Here is a 20,852-nt window from a genome sequence, read left to right as displayed (position 1 = left end):
GTTTTCAGATACCAAATTTGATCAATGTAATCAATGAATGGCTTTGCATCAAAGCTTAGATTTACCAAAAAATATTTATAACCTTTGGACAAGAACATATGTTTATGTGACTCAACATTCTTTTTTAAAAATTTTTATAAAAATAGATGACACTTTGCCCTAACCGGTTTGGCTCAGTGGATAGAACCTCAGCCTGCGGACTGAAGGGTCCCGGGTTCGATTCCGATCAAGGGCATGTACCTTGGTTGCGGGCACATCCCCAATAGGAGGTGTGCAGGAGGCAGCTGATTGATGTTTCTCATCGATGTTTCTAACTCTCTATCCCTCTCCCATCCTCTCTGTAAAAAATCAATAAAATATATTTTTTTAAAAAAATAGATGACACTTTGATCAAACTGTCATCAACAGCTTCCTAAGAAATGTACAAACTGAAAGAATGGGAATACACGGGGTGAAAGAGACACAGTCCAGTACAGAGGAAAGAAAGCTGCTACTTATCCCCCAAACCTTAGAAGCATGAGGAGGAGTTTGATTTTATGCTTTTATCTGTGACAAGTGAAAGTTTAAATGTATTTGATACACATATTTATTAGTGCTATGTTTCTTTTTGGGTCAAAGTAGAATTTTATCCAAAACTTGAAGCATTTCAGGTTTGGACTGATGGATCAACAAAATCTACTGATATGCTTCATCCTTTGTTTTACTATATTGTATACTCTGATAACATTCAATGTTTTTCTTATCAGGATTGTTAAAAGAATGCTTTACTTGCAAATAACTGTACAATGAATTAGAAAGTAGAAAATATGGTATAAGAACTTGAATAACTAGTTCCTTTCCTTTTTTTCTTCAGGCTTTAACTGAGGCTGAAATATTATAAACTTAATTGCTGTTAAACTGTATATTGTTCTGGTTTAAGCTACTTCATTTTATTTAATTATGCTACTTTTGAAGAACATAATTTTTTAAAAAAAGTTTTTATTAATTTGAGAGAGAGAGGAAGGGAGAGGGAAAAAGGAACATCGATGTGAGAGAGAAACACTGATTGGTTGCCTCCCGCATGCACCCCTACCGGGGACCAAACCCGCAACCTGGGCATGTGCCCTGACCAGGAATCGAACAGTGACCTTTCAGTGCACAGGACAACGTTCAATCAACTGAGCCACCCTGGCCAGGGCAAATGTAAAAATGTTTTATGGTAATACTCTTTCTAAGTCTAAAATTATGTATTTTGTTATGACATAAAATCTGCAACACTATACATAAATATATGAATTGAAGAATTTATAATACATAAGGCCACCAGATGCACTCTGAAAACATTTAAATAGTTTATCAATCAGTGAACTAATTGGAAACTGGGAAAATTCTGCTTTTCCTTAGCTGAGTGCTTAGGCCCTGGTGTGCTGGAGCTGGCTTGCTGCAGCTGCGAGTGTACTGTGCAGGTGTTGTCCATGCCAATTGGGTCCAAGCCCCATGCTAGGGACTGGACCTCCGTGGACGCCGGGAACTGGAAGACATGAGTAGCTGCAGGCATATAGGAGAGACTTTATTGCAGACCAAGCAGCCATTTACACACAGGACAGTCATTGCAAACATAGCAGCCAGTCCTTGCTAACACAGTAGCAAACACAGGAGCCCTACAGAGCAGTTCTTGCTAACAAAGCCATCACACTTCACATCTGGCAGCTTGAGATGGGCTTGCTGGAGTATTCACACTATTACCTTTAAGTGTTACCAATCAAGGCTATTCTCCCTTTTAAGACCAACCTGGGTGTGAATATCTCCTCTTCAGTTTCTAAGGTACATGAACCCAAACCAAGTCCCTTTATCTCATTGAGTCTCAGTTATGAAAGCGAAGACTACTTGTCCCAAGTTTAAGGATAGGTGAAACAATACATGTAAGACACTTAGACACTCAACTCTTTATTGCTTCAGCCACTCTCTTGCCCACATCCTCTGCTCCCTTGAGATTTGCCAGCCTTCTTCAAGTGTAGCTTGAAGAAAACTATACAATAGCTGCACATAATGGTACCAACATAAATTCACAGTCTATGCCTTTATTTCTGGAATACTGTTTGGTTAAACTTGACATTAGTATCTTTTTTAAAAGTATATGTTTTTATTGATTTCAGAGAGGGAGGGAAAGGGAGAGAGATAGAAGCATCAATGATGAGAGAGAATCATTGATTGGATGCCTCTTGCAAGCCCCCTACTGGGGATTAAGCCCAAAACCTGGGCATATGCCCTGACCTGGAATCGAACTGTGACCTCTTGGTTCACAGGCTGACAATCACTGAACCACACTGGCTGGGCAACATTAGTATCTTTTGCTCTATATACTATTTATTGCTCTATAACCTTGGGTTTCTTGACAAGTTTAATTACAACACTAGCCTACTTCCAGAAGGTTTTATAAGGATTAGGGGTCCTGCATAAAATTCATACACATTCTCATTATTTTGTCTTAAATAACTAATAAACCTATTGAATTTCCAAATAAAAAAATAACAAAATTTAAAAAATATTAGCCATCTATGATGAAAAACAAAAGTTGTGTCCAGTTTTCTAACTTAAAACAGTAACAGCTCTTCCCTTTGAAATTTAAGCAGTCAATCCCTGGGGGAAAAGACACTGAGAAAATAACACTTTTATTTTAGTTTTGATTTTTTTTTTTACATGCTGAATTGAGACACCTTTTGGGAAAGAGATGGAGGATACTCCATGTTGAAGAAAATATGTGAGAAAGAGAGAGCTGAGGAAATGCAAACAGAAAGAAGCCAGGGACAGCTGAGAAGAAGCCCTCAGGAGATATCTGGCAGCTGGGCAATAAGCTGCTAGACTAGCCTTTGAAAATCATTTGAGCCCTGACTGGTTTGCCTCAGCGGATGGAGCGTTGCTCCACAGACTGAAGGGTCCTGGGTTTGATTCTGGTCAAGAGGATGTGCCTTGGTTGCGGTCTCGATTATGTGTCTCTCACATTGATGTTTCTTTCTCTCTCCCTCCCTTTCACTCTTTCTAAAAATCCTTGGAAAAAATATCCTCAGGTGAGGATTAAAAAAAAGAAAGTAAACTATCCTATATAATAAAAAGCTAATATACAAATAGACCGACGGTGGATGCACATTGACCACCAGGGGCAGATGCTCAATGCAGGAGCTGCCCTCTGGTGGTCAGTGTACTCCCACAGCCAACCTCCCGCTGTTTTTCCCCTCCGGCCGGCAGGCCCTGATAGTCTGATTGGGGTTGGGCCCTGGGCTGGGACGAGGAATCGGGGGTGGGTGGCGGCGGACGCGGCCCCTTTCCCAGGGGGGCCAAGGGCCGGCTCCCCACTTGGGGTCTGCGGCCAAACTCCCATGCCCTGTTTCTCCCCCTGGCCGGCAGGCCCCAATCGGCCTGCCACCCGCCTGCGGTGGTGGTGCAACAGTGAGCGAAGGAGGAGGGGGGAGGCAGGGAACCACGTGGTGACGGGGCGCCGGTGTCCATTCCTCCTGTGCCTGGCCCGGTGACCATCACCTCCTCTCCTGACCCTGCTGGGGTGGGTGGTGGTGGACGTGGCCCCTTTCACAGAGGGGCCGAGGGCCAGCTCCCTCCTTGGGGCTGGCGGCCAACCGCCTGTGTTCTGTCTCTCCCCCCGGCCGGCAGGCCCCAATCGGCCTGGCCCTGATTGCTGGCCAGGCCTAAGGACCCCACCCATGCACGATTTTCGTGCACCGGGCCTCTAGAATATATATATAAAAAGAAAGAAAATCATTTGAATTGACAGGAGTTCAGCACATATTCTGAGTGCCAACTGTGTTTTATGTTCTGTGTACTTCAGATACACTGCTTCATGTAATTATCAGATCCACCTCAGACTTCATGTAGGGAAAGAATACTAATGTGAATGAAAGGGGAAAGAATTGAAGATTAGGAAGGAAAATATTTGCGTGAATTAGAGATTGCCTCTTTTCTGTTATTAGATTATTATAAAATTATTAGAATTTACGAGGGGCCCGGTGCACGAAATTCGTGCACAAAGGGGGGGGGGTCCCTCAGCCTGGTCTGTGCCCACCTGCACCCTCTCGCAGTCTGGGAGCCCTCGAGGGATGTCTGACTGATGGCTTAGGCCTGCTCCAGCCAGCAGTCGGACATCCTTAGTGCTGCCACAGAGGCGGGAGAGGCTACCGCCACCGCCACTGCGCTTGTCAGCCATGAGCCCGGCTCAGTGCTTCTGGCTGAGCGATGCTCCCCTTGTGGGAGCGCACTGACCGCCAGGGGGCAGCTCCTGCATTGAGCATCTGCCCCTGGTGGTCAATGTGCATCCACCGTCGGTCTATTTGTATATTAGCTTTTTATTATATAGGATAGTTTACTTTCTTTTTTTTAATCCTCACCTGAGGATATTTTTTCCAAGGATTTTTAGAAAGAGTGAAAGGGAGGGAGAGAGAAAGAAACATCAATGTGAGAGACACATTGATTGTTTGTCTCCTGCATGTGCCCAGATGAGGGGAGGGAGGTGATCAAACCTGCAACTGAGGTATGTGCCCTTGACTGGAATCAAACCTGGGACCCTTCAGTCCACAGGCTGACGCTCCATCCACTGAGAAAAACTGGATAGGGCTATAGTTTATTTTTACATTTACTCACAACTCTGTAAAGTAGGCAGGAGAGGACAAGTATCACCACATAAATTTTTTCAAGACTAAAAGAAGGTACAGTTGATCCTGGAATAATGTGAGATCACTTACACTTGGATTTTTAAAAATATAAGTATATGAATTTTTAAAAATCATGTGTAAGTGGACCCACGCAGTTCAAACCTGCATTTTTTAAGGGTCAACCATACTCAGTTGTTTCTTCACTTATCTATAAAATTTCCCTAAATGAATATAAATATTTGCATTTACCTTCGAAATTCTCTATAATGAAGTTTTCTTTCTCCTCTTTTTCCAAAGAAACGTATCTGAAGGGTTGTGTTAATTTCAGGTTCTTTCACTTCTGGTTCCTATAAAAATGTTAGAGTAATTTCAAATATTATAACCAAAATAGATCCTATAGCCTGGAACTCTCAGCACAATATCCACAAAAGACTCTTGTACCAACAACAACAAAGGTGGAAAAGAGAAAGGCCATTTTGTCTGTTACTTTGTATAATAATAATAATAATCTATAATCATCTTTGCTCAGGAAAGAAAAACATGGCCTACAATACGCAAAATACTTAAGGTGGACTTCAGCAGTAAACGACATTTTAGAAATGTTCATACCTTTTGACCCAGCAATTGAGTTTCTGAGAAGTTGTCCCTAAGATATATTCACATACGTATAAAATGATATAATTACAGACTTATTAACTGTAGCGTTATTTGTAATATCAAAAGACTGGATATATTTAAACATCTTTCAAAAGGGAAATGATTACATAAATTGGTACATCAAAGTACTATGAGATACTCAGCTATTTTTAAAAAATATTAAATCTTTATTGTTGAAAGTATTAAATACGTCCTGTTTCACTCCCCCCCGCCCCTCAGTGTTCAGCTATATTAAGAAAAAAACGGGAGAGTGGGAAACAATGTATATAGTACTAGAGCAGTGATGGTGAACCTATGACACGCGTGTCAGAGGTGACACACGAACTCATTTTTTTGGTTGATTTTTCTTTGTTAAATGGCATTTAAATATATAAAATAAATATCAAAAATATAAATCTTTGTTTTACTATGGTTGCAAATATCAAAAAATTTCTATATGTGACACGGCACCAGAGTTAAGTTAGGGTTTTTCAAAATGCTGACACGCCGAGCTCAAAAGGTTCACCATCACTTTCCTAGGGAGCCAAGCCAAGGGGTTCTCTCTGCCCTTAGGAAACTTGGCTCCCCTGAGCCTTGCAGACTTCAGCTTCTTTTTGGTCATGAATTGTTTCTGTTCTTTTTCTATCTAAATCGATATCAGAGATGACGGGTTCTTTGCTGCTGAAACTGCTTTCCATCCCTTATTCTTCTTCTCCTTTTCCCATCAGAGTTGAGCCTAGTGTGCACTGGAGGGGGGGGGTGATCCCTCAGCCCAGCCTGCATCCTCTCCAATCTGGCACCCCTCGGGGGATGTCTGACTGCCTAAACTGGCAGTCGGACATCCCTCTCACAATCCGGGACTGCTGGCTTGCAACCGCTCGCCTGCCTGCCAGCCTGATCACCCCCTAACCACTCCCCGTCAGCCTGATCGATGCCTAACTGCTCCCCTGTCGGCCTGATTGCCCCCAACTGCCCTCCCCTGCTGGCCCAATTGCCCCCAACTGCCCTCCCCTGTCGGCCTGGTCGCCCCCAATTGCCCTCCCCTGTCGGCCTGGTCGCCCCCAACTGCCCTCCCCTGCAGGTCTGGTCACTCCCAACTGCCCTCCCCTGCAGGCCTGGTCCCCCCCAACTGCCCTCCCCTGCTGGCCTGGTCGCCCCTAACTGCCCTCCCCTGCTGGTCTGATTGCCCACAACTGCCCTCCCTTGCCGGCCATCTTTGACCACATGGGGGCAGCCATCTTGTGTGAGGGCATGGTGGTCAATTTGCATATTACCTTTTTATTATATAGGATGCTACTGCTTATATAAAAATGGAAAAAAGATATATAGATATATTTAATTATTTATATGCATAAAATACCCCTGGAAGAATACATGGTAAAATGACAGAATACATTGCTCAGGGAGAAGTGGTGACAGGGAGAAAAAGTCTACCCTATATACATACTCTTGTGAACCTTATCAAATCTACACCATATGAATGTAGCACATCTACTTAAATATTTAGAAAAAATAAATTACTAATAATTTTTCCAAGTATTTGGGAATACTTATTTGAACAAACAGAATAGAGAAACTAATATAATGCCAATCTGTTTGGAAATGTTTACATTATCTGTACATACCTGGCATTTTGTTTCATTAGGTATTGTCTTCAAGTCATCCTCTTTACTTATGATCTTCTGAAGCTAAAAAGATGGCAAATATGAATTTAGATGTGTGTCTACTGGATTTTTCAAAACAACCTAAAAAACAGATGCCATGTTTTTGTTATAAAATATATACTAGGTATTTGTTAAATAGTAACTGAAATTCTTTTTATTTTATTAACTCCTAATGTTATGTTTTTCCTCAGATCATGTAAGACTCTTGTATGAATCAGATATGCAAGAATTAACATTATTATTACAATTTGGATCATTTTTTTTCTCCCAAAGGATGCCAGCTTACTTAATATATACATATTTTGACTACCCTCATTCTTCATTTAAATTTTTATTCATAACTTTCTGTATTATTGATAGTTTATGGCAACATTTTCAAGTACGTTAACTCTTAAAAAGCTACTTACAATATATATATGTTGTCCCTTTTCTCTTTATACATTTTAAAGCATTAAAATTATTTAAAGACCTACATTTCTACCAATTATAAATTGGTAATAGTACTGAGACTGAGCACATTAAAAAACCTACCTTTCAGAGTCATTTGTACCAATCCTCATGTGGAAAGCAAATAAAAAGAAAAGTTGAAGTTAAAAAAAAATTAAATGTAGATAAATTCTCAAACTATGAATTTAAATCAATTAAGAAATGAACCTTCACCCATTTCTTTCTAGGCTATTTTTTAAAAAACTAAATCTTTATTGTTGAAAGTATTATGTATGTCCCATTTTTCTCCCCATTGACCTCTTCTAGCCTGCCCCTGCCCCCCATCCCAGGCCTTCACCACCCTATTGTCCATGGGTTATGCATATATGCATACAAGCTCTTTGGCTGATATCTTCCCACCCACCCACCTTCCCCCACCTTCCCTCTGAGATTCCACAGGCTGTTTTATGCTTCTGTATCTCTGGATCTATTTTGTCCATCAGCGTATTTTGTTCATTAGATTGTATATATGAGTGAGATCATATCATACTTGTCTTTCGTTGACTGGCTTATTTTGCTTAGCATAATACTTTCCAGGTCCTTCCATGCTGTCTCAAAGGATAAGAGATGTTCTTTTTACTGTAGTATTCCATGGGGTAAATGTACCACAGCTTTTTTTTTTATCCACTCATCTGCTGATGGGCACTTGGGCTGTTTCCAGATCTTAGCTATTGTAAATAGTGCTGCTATGAACACAGGGGTGCAAACATTCTTTCTGTTTGGTGTTTATGGTTTCTTAGGATATATTCCCAGAAGCAGAATCATTGGGTCAACTTGCAATTCCATTTTTAAATTCTTTAGGAAACTCCATACTGTCTTCCATAATGGCTGCACCAGTCTGCATTCCCACCATCTGTGTACTAGGGTTTCCTTCTCTCCACATCCTCACTAGCACTTGTCATTTGTTTTGTTGATTTGTTGATGGTAGCCATTCTGACAAGTGTGAGGTGATAACTCATTGTCATTTTAATTTGCATCTCTCTGATGATCAGTGACTTTGAGCATTTTTTCATATGTCTCTTGGCTGTCTGTATTTCCGCTTTGGAGAAGTGTCTATTTAGGTCCTTTGCCCATTTTTAAATTGGATTGGTTGTCTTCCTTTTGTTAAGTTGTATGAGTTTCTTATATATTTTAGATATTAACCCTTTATTAGATTTATCATTGCCAAATACCAGTATGTTCTCCCATACAGTGGGCTCCTTTTTCATTTTGTTAATGGTTTCTTTAGCTGTGCAGGAGCTTTTTATTTTGATGTAGTCCCATTTGTTTATTTTCTCCTTAGTTTCCTCTGCCCTAGGAGATGTATCCGTAAACATATTGTCATGAGAGATGTCCGAGATTTTGCTGCCTATGGTTTCTTCTAGGATTTTTATGGTATCCCAACTTACATGAAAGTCTTTTATCCATTTTGAGTTTATTCTTGTTCATGGTGTAAGTTGGTGGTCTAGTTTCATTTTTTTTGCATGTATCTGTCCAATTTTCCCAACACCACTTACTGAAGAGACTGTCTTGATTCCACTGTATGTTCTTGCCTCCTTTGTCAAATATTGAGTGTAATGGCTTGGGTCGATTTCTGGGTTCTCTGTTCTGTTCCATTGGTCTATATGTCTGCTCTTGTAACAGTACCAGGCAGTTTTGATTATGGTGGCTTTGTAGTATAACATTATATCTGGTATTGTGATCCCTCCAACTTTGTTCTTCTTAGGATTGCTGTGGCTATTGTGGGTCTTTTTTTTTGGTTCCATATAACTTTTTGGAATATTTGTTTTAGATCTGTTTTAATAGAAATTGCATTGAATATGTAGATTGTTTTTGGCAGTATGGACATTTTAATGATGTTGATTCTACCAATCCATGAACACAGTATATTATTCCACTTGTTTATATCTTCCTCTCTCTATTTTTTCAACGTCCTGCAGTTTTCTGAGTACAAGTCTTTTTACCTCCTTGGTTAAGCTTATTCCTAAATAACTTAATTTTTTTGTTGCAATGGTAAATGGATTGTTTTTTTAATTTATCTTTTTGAAAATTCATTATTGGTGTATAAAAATGCCATCAAGAGCAGCTGGTGTGGTTCAGTGGTTGAGCATCAGCCTCCTAAGAACCAGGAGGTTACAGTAGGATTCCCGGTTAGGGTATATGCCTATGATGAGGGCTTGATCCCCAGGGGGGGTGTGAAGGAGGCAGCCAAACAATGGTTCTCTCTCATCATTTATGTTTCTCTCTCTCTCCCCCTTCCTTCCTCTCTGAAATCAATAAAAATATAAATAAAAAGCCATAGATTCCTGGGTGTTAATTTTGTATCCTGCTACATTGCCAAATTCATTTATTAAATCTAGTAGTTTTTTGGTGGAGTCTTTATAGAGTTTTCTATGTACAATATCATGTCATCTATGAATGAGAGTTTTACTTCCTCCTTTCCAATTTGGCTGCCTTTTATTTCTTCTTCTTGTCTGATTGCTGTGGCTAGGCCTTTCCGTACTATGTTGAGTAAGAGTGGTGAAAGCAGACATCCTTGTCTTGTTCTTCTTCTTAGGGAAATTGGTTTAGTTTTGCCCATTGAGTATGATGTTGGTTGTAGGTTTGTCATATATGACCTTTATTATGTTGAGATATGACCTCTCTATTCCCACTTTGCTTAGAGTTTTTATCAAAAATGTGTGTTGGATTTTGTCATGTGCTTCCCCCCGCCCTTATCTTTTTTTCTTTTTTTAAAGAATTAAATCTTTATTGTTCAGATTATTAGAGTTGTTCCTCCTTTTTCCCCCCATAGCTCCCCTCCACCCGGTTCCCACCCCACCCTCTGCCCTTACCCCCGCCACCCACTGTTTTCATCCATAGATGTACAATTTTTGTCCAGTCTCTTCCCACACCCCCCACACCCCTTTCCCCCCTCAGAATAGTCAGTCCACTCCATTTCTATGCCCCTGATTCTATTATATTCACCGGTTTATTCTGTTCATCAGATTATTTATTCACTTGATTTTTAGATTCACTTGTTGATAGATGTGTATTTGTTGTTCATAATTTGTATCTTTACCTTTTTCTTCTTCTTCCTCTTCTTAAAGGATACCTTTCAGCATTTCATATAATACTGGTTTGGTGGTGATGAACCCCTTTAGCTTTTCTTTATCTGTGAAGCTCTTTATCTGACCTTCAATTCTGAATGATAGCTTTGCTGGGTAAAGTAATCTAGGTTGTAGGTCCTTGCTATTCATCACTTTGAATATTTCTTGCCACTCCCTTCTGGCCTGCATAGTTTCTGTTGAGAAATCAGCTGACAGTCGTATGGGTACTCCCTTGTAGGTAACTGACTATCTTTCTCTTGCTGCTTTTAAGATTCTCTCTTTGTCTTTTGCTCTTGGCATTTTAATTATGATGTGTCTTGGTGTGGTCCTCTTTGGATTCCTTTTGTTTGGGATTCTCTGCGCTTCCTGGACTTGTAAGTCTATTTCTTTCACCAGGTAGGGGAAGTTTTCTGTCATTATTTCTTCAAATAGGTTTTCAATATCTTGCTCTCTTTTTTCTTCTGGCTCCCCCATAATTCGGAGGTTGGTACTCTTGAAGTTCTCCCAGAGGTTCCTTACACTATCTTCATATTTTTGGATTCTTTTTTCTTTTTGTTTTTCTGGTTGGGTGTTATTTGCTTCTTCGTATTTCAAATCTTTGACTTGATTCTTGCGATCCTCTAGCCTGCTGTTGGAACTCTGCATAATATCCTTTATTTCAGTCAGTGTATGCTTAATTTCTAGTTGGTCCTTTTTCATAACCTCGAGGGTCTCACTAGATTTCTTGATGGTCTCACTAAATTTATCGGCGGTTTCTAGAAAATTCTTGAAAAAAGGTACCATACAGGGACATACAGGGAGGAACCGAATTTTTTGGCTGGAGGGGCAACTTTCTCCTGGACAGAAGTGCTAGCCATTGTTCCTTTGTTGAACCCTCTCCACACAGAGCCCACAGGCAGGAGCCATATTTGAGTCTCCAGCACCTGGCTAAAAATCGTTCACTACCATGGTAATTCCCTGAGACTGCACTGTACCCAAATTGTGGGCCAAGCCAGTTCCAGTGGTTTTTCCATACAACCAGCCTGTCCTGGCTTATATTGTGGACTTTCCTAAAATCTCTCAAACAAGCAGCATTCTGGCTTCGGCATGTCCTGTACCTCCTGCTAAGCGGCCCCAGGCCTGGCACTAGTGGCAGCTGGTCTTGGTTCACAGCTTGACCTCTCACAGACACCTCCAACGCAGCACAAATAGCAGCCATCTGCAGAACACTCTGTAACTCAAGATGGGAGGCGTGGGGAGGGTACAGGTGGCGGCTGACCTTGGCTTGAACTTCCCAGAAGGTCCTAGAGCTAGTGCACCTGGTGGGCAGTTTTGGACCATGCTGAAGTACCATGCAACCATATCCAAGAGCTACACATTCAAGGCTTGGACTCAGCAGAGTCCTGTTGAACCCAGTCCTGCTCTGTGGGCTTGGCCCGTGCATAGCATATCCTCCACAATGGTTGCAGCCAGTCCTCACAAACGATGGGCCAGGGGATAAATCCCTCTCATATGTGCCAACAGCAATCGAGGCTCAACTACAACAGGAGGGTGAGCCTAGATAGGGGCTCACCTGAGTGCTCAGCTCTGGTAACCCAGAAGGCTATGCCACTGGGCATTACAGAACACCTATTGTATACGGCCATCTTACCAAGACCAGAAGATATAGCAGCTCTTCCTAATATATAGAAACAAACACAGGGAGGCAGCCAAAATAATGAGATAAAAAAAAAGGCCCCAAATGAAAACAGAACAAAATTCCAGAGAAAGAACTAAATAAAATGAGACAAGCAATCTACCAGATGCAGAGTTCAAAACAATGGTTAAAAGGATGCTCAATGAACTTAGGGTAACAGTAGATGAACTTAGTGAGAACATCAACAAAGAGCTAGGAAACATGAAAATGAAGATAGAAAGCATAAAAAAGAACCAGTCAGAAATGAAGAATACAAGAACTGAAATGAAGAATACATTAAAGGGAATCAACAGTAGAGTAGATGAAGCAGAGGATCAAATTAGATATTTGGGAGATATAAAATCAAAAAACATCCAATTAGAACAGCAAAAAGAAAAAAGAATCCAAAAACTGAGGAGATTGTAAGTAGCCTTTGGTTCAACCTCAAGTGTACCAACATTCACATCATAGGGGTGTGGGAAGGATAAGAGAGCAAGCAATTGCAAATATATATATATACTTTTACCCTCACTAAGGATATTTTTTCCATTGATTTTTTTTAGAGAGTGGAAGGAAGGGAGGAGGGGGAGGAGCTGAAGGACAGGAAGAGAGAGATAGAGAGAGAGAGAGAGAAAAAGAGAGAGAAACACTGATGTGAGAGAAACATATTGATTGGTTGCCTCCGGCACACATCCTGACCAGGACTGGGGATTGAGCCTGCAATCTAGGTACGTGCCCTTGACCGGGTACCGAACATGTGACCCTTTGGTTCGTGGGCTGATGCTCTAACCACTGAGCAAAACCAGCAAGGGCTGAAAATTTATTTGAAAAAATGACGGAAGTATTAGCCATTGCAATTAGACAAGAAGAAGAAATAAAAGGCATCCAAATTGGAAAAGAAGAAGTAAAACTGTCCTTATTTGCAGATGACATGATATTATACTTAAAAAACCCTAAAGACTCCATCAAAAAACTATTAGACTTAATAAAAGAATTCGGCAATGTAGCAGGATACAGAATTAACGCCAAGAAATCTATGGCATTTCTATACACCAATAGTGAACTTGCAGAAAGAGAGACTAAAAAAGCAATCCCATTTACCATCTCACCAAAAAAATTAAGCTACCTAGGAATAAACTTAACTAAAGAGGTAAAGGACCTCTACTCAGAAAACTACAGGACATTGAAAAAAGAGATAGAGGAAGACATAAACAGATGGAAGAACATACCATGTTCATGGATTGGTAGAATCAACATCATTAAAATGTCCATACTACCCAAAGCAATATATAAATTCAACACACTCCCCAATAAAATACCAACGGCATATTTCCGACAAACCTCTAGCCAGGCTCACCAAAAAGCAAAGAGAGAGGACCCAAATAAACCAAATCAGAAATGATAGAGGCGAAATAACAACAGACCCCACAGAAATACAAATGATTGTTAAAAAATACTATGAACAACTCTACTCCAACAAACTAGACAACCTGGAGGAAATGGACATATTTCTAGAAAAATACAACATTCCAAAACTTAATCAGGAAGAATCTAAAAATCTCAACAGGCCAATAACTATGGAAGAAATTGAAGCAGTCATCAGAAAGCTTCCAGCAAACAAAAGCCCAGGACCAGACGGCTTCACAGGGGAGTTTTACCAAACATTCAAGGAAGAACTAAAACCTATCCTCCTCAGACTACTACAAAAAATCCAAGAGGAAGGAACACTTCCAAGCTCATTCTATGAAGCCAGCATCACCCTAATACCAAAACCAGGTAAAGACAACACAATGAAAGAGAATTACAGGCCAATATCCCTCATGAACATAGATGCCAAAATCCTCAACAAAATCTTAGCAAATCGGATCCAGCAGTACATCAGAAAGATCATACACCATGACCAAGTAGGATTTATCCCAGGGATGCAAGGATGGTACAATATCCGCAAATCAATCAACGTGATACATCACATAAACAAATTGAAGGAAAAAAACCACATAGTCATATCAATTGATGCAGAAAAAGCATTTGACAAAATTCAACACCCATTTTTGATAAAAACTCTCAGCAAGGTGGGAATAGAAGGATCATACCTCAACATAATAAAAGCCATATATGACAAACCCACAGCCAACATCATACTCAATGGACAAAAACTAACACCATTTCCCCTAAAAACAGGAACAAGACAGGGATGCCCACTCTCACCACTCCTGTTCGACATAGTACTGGAAGTATTAGCCATTGCAATTAGACAAGAAGAAGAAATAAAAGGCATCCAAATTGGAAAAGAGGAAGTAAAACTGTCCTTATTTGCAGATGACATGATATTATACTTAAAAAACCCTAAAGACTCCATCAAAAAACTATTAGACTTAATAAAAGAATTCGGCAATGTAGCAGGATACAGAATTAACGCCAAGAAATCTATGGCATTTCTATACACCAATAGTGAACTTGCAGAAAGAGAGACTAAAAAAGCAATCCCATTTACCATCTCACCAAAAAAATTAAGCTACCTAGGAATAAACTTAACTAAAGAGGTAAAAGACCTCTACTCAGAAAACTACAGGACGTTGAAAAAAGAGATAGAGGAAGACATAAAGAGATGGAAGAACATACCATGTTCTTGGATTGGTAGAATCAACATCATTAAAATGTCCATACTGCCCAAAGCAATCTATAAATTCAACGCACTTCCCATTAAAATACCAACGGCATATTTCACAGACCTAGAACGAACTCTCCAAAAATTCATCTGGAACAAAAAACGACCCCGAATAGCTGCAGCGATCCTGAGAAAGAAGAAAGTAGGTGGGATCTCAATACCAGATATCAAGCTGTATTACAAAGCCACTGTTCTCAAAACTGCCTGGTACTGGCACAAGAACAGACATATAGATCAATGGAATAGAATAGAGAGCCCAGAAATCAGCCCCAACCAATACGCTCAATTAATATTTGACAAAGGAGGCAAGAACATACAATGGAGTCAAGACAGTCTCTTCAATAAATGGTGCTGGGAAAATTGGACAGATACATGCAAGAAAATGAAACTAGACCACCAACTTACACCATACACAAAAATAAACTCAAAATGGATAAAGGACTTAAATATACGACCGGAAACCATAAAAATACTAGAAGAATCCAAAGGCAACAAAATCTCAGACCTATGCCGAAGCAATTTCTTCACCGATACAGATCCTAGGGCATTGGAAACTAAAGAGAAAATAAACAAATGGGACTACATCAAAATAAAAAGTTTCTGCACAGCAAAAGAAACCATCAACAAAACAACAAGAAAGCCCACTACATGGGAGAACATATTTGCCAACATTATATCTGATAAGGGCCTAATCTCCAAAATTTATAGGGAACTCATACAACTTAACAAAAGGAAGATAAACAATCCAATCAAAAAATGGGCAAAGGATCTAAATAGACACCTTTCAAAAGAGGACATTCAGAAAGCCAAGAGACATATGAAAACATGCTCAAAGTCACTAATCATCCGAGAGATGCAAATCAAAACAACAATGAGGTACCATCTCACACCTGTCAGACTGGCTATCATCAACAAATCAACAAACGACAAGTGCTGGAGAGGATGTGGAGAAAAAGGAACACTTGTGCACTGCTGGTGGGAATGCAGACTGGTGCAGCCACTATGGAAGACAGTATGGAGTTTCCTCAAAAAACAAAACATGGAACTCCCATTTGACCCTGTGATCCCACTTCTAGGAATATATCCCAAGAAACCAGAAACACCAATCAGAAAGGATCTATGCACCCCTATGTTCATAGCAGCACAATTCACCATAGCTAAGATTTGGAAACAGCCTAAGTGCCCATCAGTAGATGAATGGATTAGAAAACTGTGGTACATCTACACGATGGAATACTATGCTGCTGTAAAAAAGAAGGAACTCTTACCATTTGCAACAGCATGGATGGAACTGGAGAGCATTATGCTAAGTGAAATAAGCCAGTCAATGAAGGAAAAATACCACATGATCTCACTCATTTATGGATAATAAAGACCATTATAAACTGATGAACAAAAATAGATACAGAGGCAGAGCAGCATTGAACAGACTGTCAAACTACAGCGGGAAGGCCGGGGAGGGTTGGGGGTGGGGGTGAGAGATCAACCAAAGGACTTGTATGCACGCATATAAGCATAACCAATGGACACGAGACACTGGGGGGTAGAGGAGGCCGGGGGAAGGTCAAGAGGGTGGGGTGGAAAGGAGACATATGTAATACTCTTTGTAATACTTGAAGCAATAAAACAAAATTAAAAAAAAAAAAAGATAAAATGATGGAAAACTTCCCTAACCTGGTGAAGGAAATAGGCATAACAGTCCAGGAAGCACAGAGAGTCCTAAACAAGATGAACCCAAAGATGCCCACACCAAGAAACATCACAATTAAAATGCCAAAGGTTAAAAACAAATTCTTAGCATCAAGAATAAAGCAGTTACCTATAAGGGCGCTTCCATAAGTTGTCAGTTGATTTATCAATATAAATTTTGCAGGCCACAATTCACCATAGCTAAGATCTGGAAACAGCCTAAGTGCCCATCAGTAGATGAATGGATTAGAAAACTGTGGTACATCTACACGATGGAATACTATGCTGCTGTAAAAAAGAAGGAACTCTTACCATTTGCAACAGCATGGATGGAACTGGAGAGCATTATGCTAAGTGAAATAAGCCAGTCAATGAAGGAAAAATACCACATGATCTCACACATTCATGGATAATAGAGACCATTACAAACTCTTGAACAATAATAGATACAGAGGCAGAGCTGCCTCAAACAGATTGTCAAACTGCAGCGGGAAGGCTGGGGAGGGTTGGGGGGCAGGAGGGAAGGGGGTAAGAGATCAACCGAAGGACTTGTATGCATGCATATAAGCATAACCAATGGACATAAGACACTGGGGGGTAGGGGAGGCCAGGGGATTGTCAAGGAAGACACTGGGGGGTAAGGGAGGGCAGGGGATTGTCAAGGGCGGGGGGGGGAAGGACACATATGTAATACCCTTTGTAATACTTATTATAATATTTTTTTAAAAAGAATAAAAAAATAAAATAAAATAAATAAATTTTGCAGCCCGAAGGGATTGGCATGAAATATCCCAATGGAAAGATAGAACCCAATGGAAAGGACCCAATGGAAAGATAGAACCAGGAGTATTCTATCCAGCAAGGCCATTGTTTAGAATCTAAGAACAGATATGCTTCCCAGACGAGAAAAAGCTAAAGGAGTTCAGCACCACCAAACCAGTATTACAAGGAATGTTAAAGGGTCTTCTTTAAGAAGAAGAAAAAAAAGATAAAAAAGAATAAAAAGGCAATAAACACATATCTATCAACAATTACTTTAATTGCAAAATAAATTAAATGCTCTAATCAAAAGACATATGGTAGCCTAATGGATAACCACACAAGACCCTTACATATGCTGTGTGCAAGAGACTCATTTTAGATCAAAAGACGCACACAGACTGACACTGAAGAGATGAGCAAAGATATTTTATGAAAATGGAAAAAAAGATGGAGTAGCAATACTTATACCAGACAAAAGAGAGTTTATTTTTTATTTTTAATATACTTTTATTGATTTCAGAAAGGAAGGGAGAGGGAGAAATAGAAACATCAATGATGAAAGAGAATCACTGATCGGCTGCCTCCCGCATGCCTCACACTGGGGATCGAGTCTGCAACGCGGGCATGTGCCCTGACCAAGAATCAAACCATGACCTCCTGGTTCTTAGGCCGATGCTCAACCACTGACCCACACTGGTCGGGCCCATTTCTCCCTATTTTTTATGAAGACCTAAATTTTTGTTTTTCATATCTCTTTCTTTGGGCGGAGGTGTAAGAATAATTTTTAACAGACCCACAAACCCCTTTATATTGTACTAGAGGCCCAGTGCACAAATTTGTGCACAGGTGGGGTCTGACCAGCTCACCAGGATCAGGGCAATGGGGCCTGCCAGGGGGAGGGGCAGCAGGCCGTTGGCCCTGCTCCCTGGTCAAACTTCCAGTCCAGAGGGGACAATAGGCATATTAGAGTAGGGCCGATAGGGGAGTTGGGGCACCGCCCCCTGTCACACACAGAGCAGGGCGGATCAGGGGGTTGGGGCGCTGCACCCTGTCACACTCAGGGCAGGGCCAATGGGGAGGTTATGGCTCTACCCTGTCACACACAGAGCAAGGCCCGTGGAGGGGGTTTGGGGTGCCACCCTCTATCACCCACAGAGCAGGGCCGATCAGGGGGTTGAGGAGCTCCCCGCTGTCACTCACAGAGTAGGGCCGATAGGGGAGTTGGGGCACCGCCCCCTGTCACACACAGAGCAGGGCGGATCAGGGGGTTGGGGCGCTGCACCCTGTCACACTCAGGGCAGGGCCAATGGGGAGGTTATGGCTCTACCCTGTCACACACAGAGCAAGGCCCGTGGAGGGGGGTTGGGGCGCCACCCTCTATCACCCACAGAGCAGGGCCGATCAGGGGGTTGAGGAGCTCCCCGCTGTCACTCACAGAGTAGGGCCGATAGGGGAGTTGGGGCACCGCCCCCTGTCACACACAGAGCAGGGCGGATCAGGGGGTTGGGGCGCTGCACCCTGTCACACTCAGGGCAGGGCCAATGGGGAGGTTATGGCTCTACCCTGTCACACACAGAGCAAGGCCCGTGGAGGGGGGTTGGGGCGCCACCCTCTATCACCCACAGAGCAGGGCCGATCAGGGGGTTGAGGAGCTCCCCGCTGTCACTCACAGAGTAGGGCCGATAGGGGAGTTGGGGCACCGCCCCCTGTCACACACAGAGCAGGGCGGATCAGGGGGTTGGGGCGCTGCACCCTGTCACACTCAGGGCAGGGCCAATGGGGAGGTTATGGCTCTACCCTGTCACACACAGAGCAAGGCCCGTGGAGGGGGGTTGGGGCGCCACCCTCTATCACCCACAGAGCAGGGCCGATCAGGGGGTTGAGGAGCTCCCCGCTGTCACTCACAGAGTAGGGCCGATAGGGGAGTTGGGGCACCGCCCCCTGTCACACACAGAGCAGGGCGGATCAGGGGGTTGGGGCGCTGCACCCTGTCACACTCAGGGCAGGGCCAATGGGGAGGTTATGGCTCTACCCTGTCACACACAGAGCAAGGCCCGTGGAGGGGGGTTGGGGCGCCACCCTCTATCACCCACAGAGCAGGGCCGATCAGGGGGTTGGGGTGCTGCCCCCTGTCACTCACAGAGCAGGGCCCATCAGGGGATTTGGGGCGCTGCCCCCTGTCATGCTGATCCCGGTGCCGGGAGCCTCGCTGCTCCGCTGATCCCGGTGCTGGGAGGCCTATTACCCTTTTACTATATAGGATAGAGGCCTGGTGCATGGGTAGGGGCTGGCTGGTTTGCCCTGAAGGGTGTCCTGGATCAGGGTGGGGGTCCCCACTGGGGTGCCTGGCCAGTCTGGGTGAGGGGCTGAGGGCTGTTTTCCGGCTGGCGAGTGACTAAAGCTTCCAACCGCTCCTTGTTTTCTTTTTTTTTTTTTTTTTTTGGGCCAGCTTTAGCTCTGAGGCCTCGCTGCTGAAAAGATGGATACAATGTTTCGGTCCGGCTGGGTTTCAGTCCGGCTGTTTTCTGGGGTTTTGTTTACCTTCTTATTTGCAACATAGTATATAGTTGCTTAGAGTTGCAACTGAGAGGCTGGCAAGTGAGGCGGGGAACGTTGGAGTCTGCAGCAAGCAAGCCTCGTGCTCGCTTCAGTGCCTGGCTGCCGGCTGCCATCTTGGCTGACAGTTAATTTGCATATACTCACTGATTAGCCAATGAAAAGGGTAGCGGTCGTACGCCAATTACCATGTTTCTCTTTTATTAGTGTAGATTATCATTTGCTGAAATCATAAAAATAAAATCTAAAAAACATAGATGCTTCAGCTCATTTCTTTTTAGAATCTTATGCTTTGTTCCTTGCCTATTTCCTTAAGGTTGTAATACAGAAAATTTACTATTTTTAATACATAAATGATTTCCTGACATCTGATATATAAGCAGCAAATATAATTTTAATTTTTATGAAAATGGTAAAATTATTATCACACAACTATCCAGGTGCTTTATGATACACCAAAAATAACTAGAATCTACTTACCTTAAAAAATTCCTTTTTCTCAACCATCTCATTACCATCTGCATCCAGCATTTTAAAAGCAACATGAAACCCGGTATGGGGTTCTGCAATCAAGAGAAAAATGAGTATTTAAACGTTGATGAATTGTAAATTACGTGCAAATCTAACAGATCTTTGAATTTGAAATCAGCCACCAGAAGCTACATGTGTAAGGGCTTAAACAGAGAAAAAAGTGATCTCTTCTTATGATAATGATTTTCAAAGGCTGATACATGTCCATGGGCGTGCTGTTCTGCTATTAAGTGTGCTGCCTTCAAAGAAAAAAATAATTTGAGAACTTTGTATCTTTAGCTTTCCTATACTCTTATAGGACCATGGCTATTTTCATATTGATTTTTACCTTTTATTTTCCTTTCTCAGAGTAGGGTTTTTAAAAAACTATTCTGAAATAATTTTAGACTTACAGCAATGTAAAGATGGCATGGTGAGTTCCCAATACCAGGTGTACCAGTTAATAATGCGGATTTTGTAATCAAAGAAAACACGATAATTTCAAGAGAAACATCAAAA

At 41.8% G+C, this 20,852-nt stretch overlaps 1 protein-coding gene across 3 annotated transcripts in view; it reads right to left on the bottom strand.

Annotated features, from left to right (window-relative positions):
* The window catches only part of MICU2 (mitochondrial calcium uptake 2), a 64,085-nt gene that overhangs the window by 9,086 nt on the left and 34,147 nt on the right, over nt 1-20,852 (bottom strand). For all 3 annotated transcript variants that reach the window (XM_014528154.1, XM_014528155.1, XM_014528156.1), the window contains 3 exons: nt 20,304-20,386; nt 6,902-6,964; nt 4,890-4,987 (listed from right to left, as the gene is read on the bottom strand). In XM_014528154.1, coding sequence (XP_014383640.1) covers nt 4,890-4,987; nt 6,902-6,964; nt 20,304-20,386 — 244 coding nt within the window. The remainder of the gene's footprint in view (nt 1-4,889; nt 4,988-6,901; nt 6,965-20,303; nt 20,387-20,852) is intronic.

Source organism: Myotis brandtii, unplaced genomic scaffold, assembly GCF_000412655.1.
Source record: "Myotis brandtii unplaced genomic scaffold, ASM41265v1 scaffold62, whole genome shotgun sequence".
Taxonomy (NCBI): Eukaryota; Metazoa; Chordata; class Mammalia; order Chiroptera; family Vespertilionidae; genus Myotis; species Myotis brandtii.
This window is presented reverse-complemented; position numbering and strand designations above follow the sequence as displayed.